At 33.0% G+C, this 4,229-nt stretch overlaps 1 protein-coding gene across 1 annotated transcript in view; it reads right to left on the reverse strand.

Annotated features, from left to right (window-relative positions):
- Positions 1-4,229, reverse strand: part of cdh22 (cadherin 22) — a 152,446-nt gene that overhangs the window by 21,452 nt on the left and 126,765 nt on the right. The window contains exon 10 of the mRNA XM_016552644.1: positions 3,288-3,405. Coding sequence (XP_016408130.1) covers positions 3,288-3,405 — 118 coding nt within the window. The remainder of the gene's footprint in view (positions 1-3,287; positions 3,406-4,229) is intronic.

A 4,229-nucleotide genomic window follows, 5' to 3' on the forward strand; every position in this document is an offset into this window, starting at 1 on the left:
ATTTGTATATATATATATATATATATATAAATAATGCATTTGGATATTTTAATTAATGTTATATTATTTTTCACAAATAACTGTTTGTGCTTGGTCTTCTCTTCCATTAATGTATTTAACACATTTTAGCCACTATTACACTTTTTGTCATTTTTTCTTTTGATACAGCGGTGAAATTTGACCTGTACATTTCTTCATGAGATTCACTCTTTTAATTTACATATGACGCACTTTTTGTTTGCACAGTGTTTTAGTTATCATTTCTATCATGTGTGTGTGTTTGTGTGGCCCTCGTCCGTCCTCACGTGCTCAGCTGACATTTGCCTGGCTCTCCACCGCTGACATTTCCTTCCTGTCAGATCAGTCTGGATTTGCCCATGCGTCACATCAACTTACACACATCTCTAAAGAGCCCGGCAATAACACAATCCCGCTCGGCCTGACGGGACACAACAGATATAAGAGTGACAAAGCAAAACTGAAATGAAAAACTACACTGAAGGAGAAAACGGCCGATTATTTGCAGATGGATTCACATCAATAATGCCAGCACACTCCCTACCTGGATGGCATTACAGGGACATTCTCCAAGAATACGGTCTTCTAGTAAACCTTATTTATCATACTGTGTCTGAATGCTCAATGCTGAATTGTTACATTATATTTCTCAGCATGAAGTGGTAACACTGTTTTTAAACTCACAGCTTCACTATTAGTAGGGAGACTCCCTCCCCCCCTCATTAATTATTTAAAATAAATTATGTAATATGTAATTATGCAATAATAATAATAATAATAAATTATGCATACTAATAAATTATGTGAAATAAATGTTAATTGTAATTTAAAATGTTTATTTTTTTTTATAAACTAATAAATAAAATGTATTTAGTATTAGTACAATGAATGAGATTATATATGTACAATCATAAAAATTGTGCCTGTGTCAAAATATATATGGACCTAACTGTTTGTGTGTATATATATATATATTATTGATTACTATTACAATTAATATGATTACAATTTTATAATTCATTAAAAATGTAATATTTATTTAATGTAATATTATTTATTTATTCATTATATATTTACTTTTGTTAATTGCATTGATTACTATTATGTAATATATTATTATATATTTATATATAATTATCAGGTTTGTGTTTACATAGTGTGTACTGTATATAGTATATGTATATAAATATATGTATATAAATATAACACACATACATGAATATATTTAAGAAATATATGTAATATATTTATATATATTTATATATATATATATAATATATATAACTTTTATTTTGTAATTAATCGTGATTAATCAATTTGACAGTCCTAATATGTATATATTCCCTAATCAATATACATAACGTTAATATTTAATTTTAAATCAATTTTAATTTGTCATATTTATTATTTATATGTAAAACCTCATTAGTAAAGCAGTTAAAATGAAAACTCACAGTTAATGTTTTTTTTTTATGTCATATGTAATTTTGTAATTTTTTGTGTAATGTAATTTGAGTTTTTTAATGTGTTTCTCTGTGAAACGTTTATACACTTTTGATATGGACTAAAAAACACAAAGCTCCAATACTGGGGTTTTAAATAATCATTATAAGACCCAAAATAATCCAAGCAAAAATTGATAAAAGAATTCTCAGTACACAACAGAAAACCCATGCATATGAATTGGACAGAAATATTAAATACCCCTCATTCTCTGTTTCTGAACACAAACACCAGATGCTGCAACAGAAGGTGATGTTATAAAAGTGACAGCGTGGCCTACCTCTCGGGAGCATTCATGAAAGATTGCATTTGTCAAGTCAGACTTAGACTAAAAAGGTTTTTTTTCTGCTCATATTGGTCTTTTCGCCAGAGCAGATAAACTTGGCTCGTACTTTTATGACACCTCGTGCGGGTCAGAGACAGCCGAGCGGCCCGTCATACACAGAAAGAGCCTGGAGGAACTCTATCCATCTGATTATCCTGAACAGAAGGAAGATAAGGTGTCCGCTTGGCGCTTGGGGAAGTTCGCTCAAAGATAGCGTAAGAACGCTTTATGGAAACTCTCTGGTCGAGGGATTTTTGAAGTTCTTTCTAACAACACAAACAGACCTGACGTGTCTATTTGTCCTGAAGATGGACGGATGCTCCAGACGTGTCCCACACCAGAGGATTAAGGGAGAGACTTTTCCTCTCGTATTGATTCTGTCTTTGCAGGAGCCACAGAGCTGAGCTGTGGTCATCATGACACACGAGTCAAAGGTGAAATGTGTTCGCAAAAACCAACAGGGACCAGAGTACAAATGCCGCTTTAATACTCCGAGTCAAACAACAGCATTTTTTCCTGATTTTAGCTTTAAAAGTGACTGGACAGCCATTCCCTGCTACAGTATGTGTCACCTGTTTTGCCCAAATGCAATTGATACTACTGGCCAAACTACATACAGTACACTACTGGCCAAAAGTAAGGATTTTTATATATATTTTTTAATTAAAGAAGTCTCTTCTGCTCACCAAGGCTGCACTTATTTGATCAAAAGTACAACAAAAATTGTGATATATTATTTTAATATAAAATAAGTGTTTTCGATGTGATTATATTGTAAAATATAATTTATTCCAGTGATCCGCAGCTGAATTTTCAGCATCACTACTCCAGTATTCAGTGTCACATGATCCTCCACATGAAACATTTATGATTATTTTCAGTGGTGAAAACAGTCGTCATATTTTTGTGGAAATAAGAAATTAATACTTTTATTCAGCAAGGATGCATTAAATTGACCAAAAGTGACAATAAAGACATTTATAATGTTACAAAAAAATGATATTTGCAATAAATGCTGTTGTTTTGAACGTTCTATTAATCAAAGAATCCTGAAATAACAGTGTCCAAGAAATATTAAGCAGCAAAAACTGTTCAACATTGAAAATAATAAAAACCATTAATAATAACTGAGCACCTATGATAATTGATAATAATTGGGCAGCATATCAGTATATTAGAGTGATTTCTGAAGGATCATGCGACACTGAAGACTGGAGTAATGATGTTGAAAATTCAGCTGCGCATCACAGAAATAAATTACAATTTACAATATATTTAAAAATAAATTATTTAAAATTGCATTATTTCACAATATTCCAAAATTAGATATAGATAGACATATGCCAAAACTTATGATAAAAGCAATATTCATGCATGTAAAAGAAAACTTTCCAGTGCATCCAAAATGCATAATAAAAAGATCAAAAATCCAGTCTCTCACCCTTGATGTCCCATAGTGTAAAATGACGGTTGTTGGAGGCCTCGGGTGCCAGTGTGAAATAGAATCGATGTCCAGACTGCGGTTCGTCTCTGTCCACCACACTGATGGTGTGAATGAGCTGGAGAGGAGACAGAAAGACAGAAAGAGGTTAAACCTCAGTGTCTCCACCGTCCTAATCAGAGAACGTGCTACTACCTTCAACCAGAAAACAGCTGAAAAAAAATATCACACTGAAGGAACTTCTGCCAGACTGCATGACTATTCATATTTACTAGTCAAATATTCAGCCAGAAAAGTAGCCGACAAGTCAATATTTACCTTATGTAAATGACTCACTTCTGGCAAGTCAAACAGTGTGCGAGTCTAGAGAAGGTCCACTGCTGAGATGATGAGGCTGACAAACCAAAGCGTGCATATCTGCATTCCCAGGTTCATGCAGCTGCTGTTGTCACAACGGTGCAAACACAAGTCATGTTCCCCTCGCTAGAGTTCCTGTCAGCCTCTGGCCAACATCTGATAAGCTTAACGGCACTTTGCAGTAATTCTGGCTTGTATGTGACTCTCTAAATGCACTCAGATCATCTCAGATATCTGTAGCTCCAGTACAGTTAATTTTTTAATGTGCTTCATGAGTGCAAAACACTCTGAGTTCACAGGACTTTCACTTTTAGGTAATTCAGAAGGTTTCAAATATTGGGCATTACAGGTTACTGTACAAAGCTGCTGTCAAAATAACCAGACTAATCGCATGACTAAACTACTAGTCAGCCTGCTGCATAACATTTTACACAACGGATAAATATATCTCTACATTACAATAATATAAATTAATTAATTAATACATTTCCTTGAGGGACAAATGAAGAGTTCTATATTCTATATATTCAACAGTATATATATATATATATATATATATATATGTGTGTGTATATATGTATGTAT

Source organism: Sinocyclocheilus rhinocerous, unplaced genomic scaffold (assembly GCF_001515625.1).
Source record: "Sinocyclocheilus rhinocerous isolate Xijiao unplaced genomic scaffold, SAMN03320098_v1.1 scaffold795, whole genome shotgun sequence".
In the NCBI taxonomy this organism is placed as follows: Eukaryota; Metazoa; Chordata; class Actinopteri; order Cypriniformes; family Cyprinidae; genus Sinocyclocheilus; species Sinocyclocheilus rhinocerous.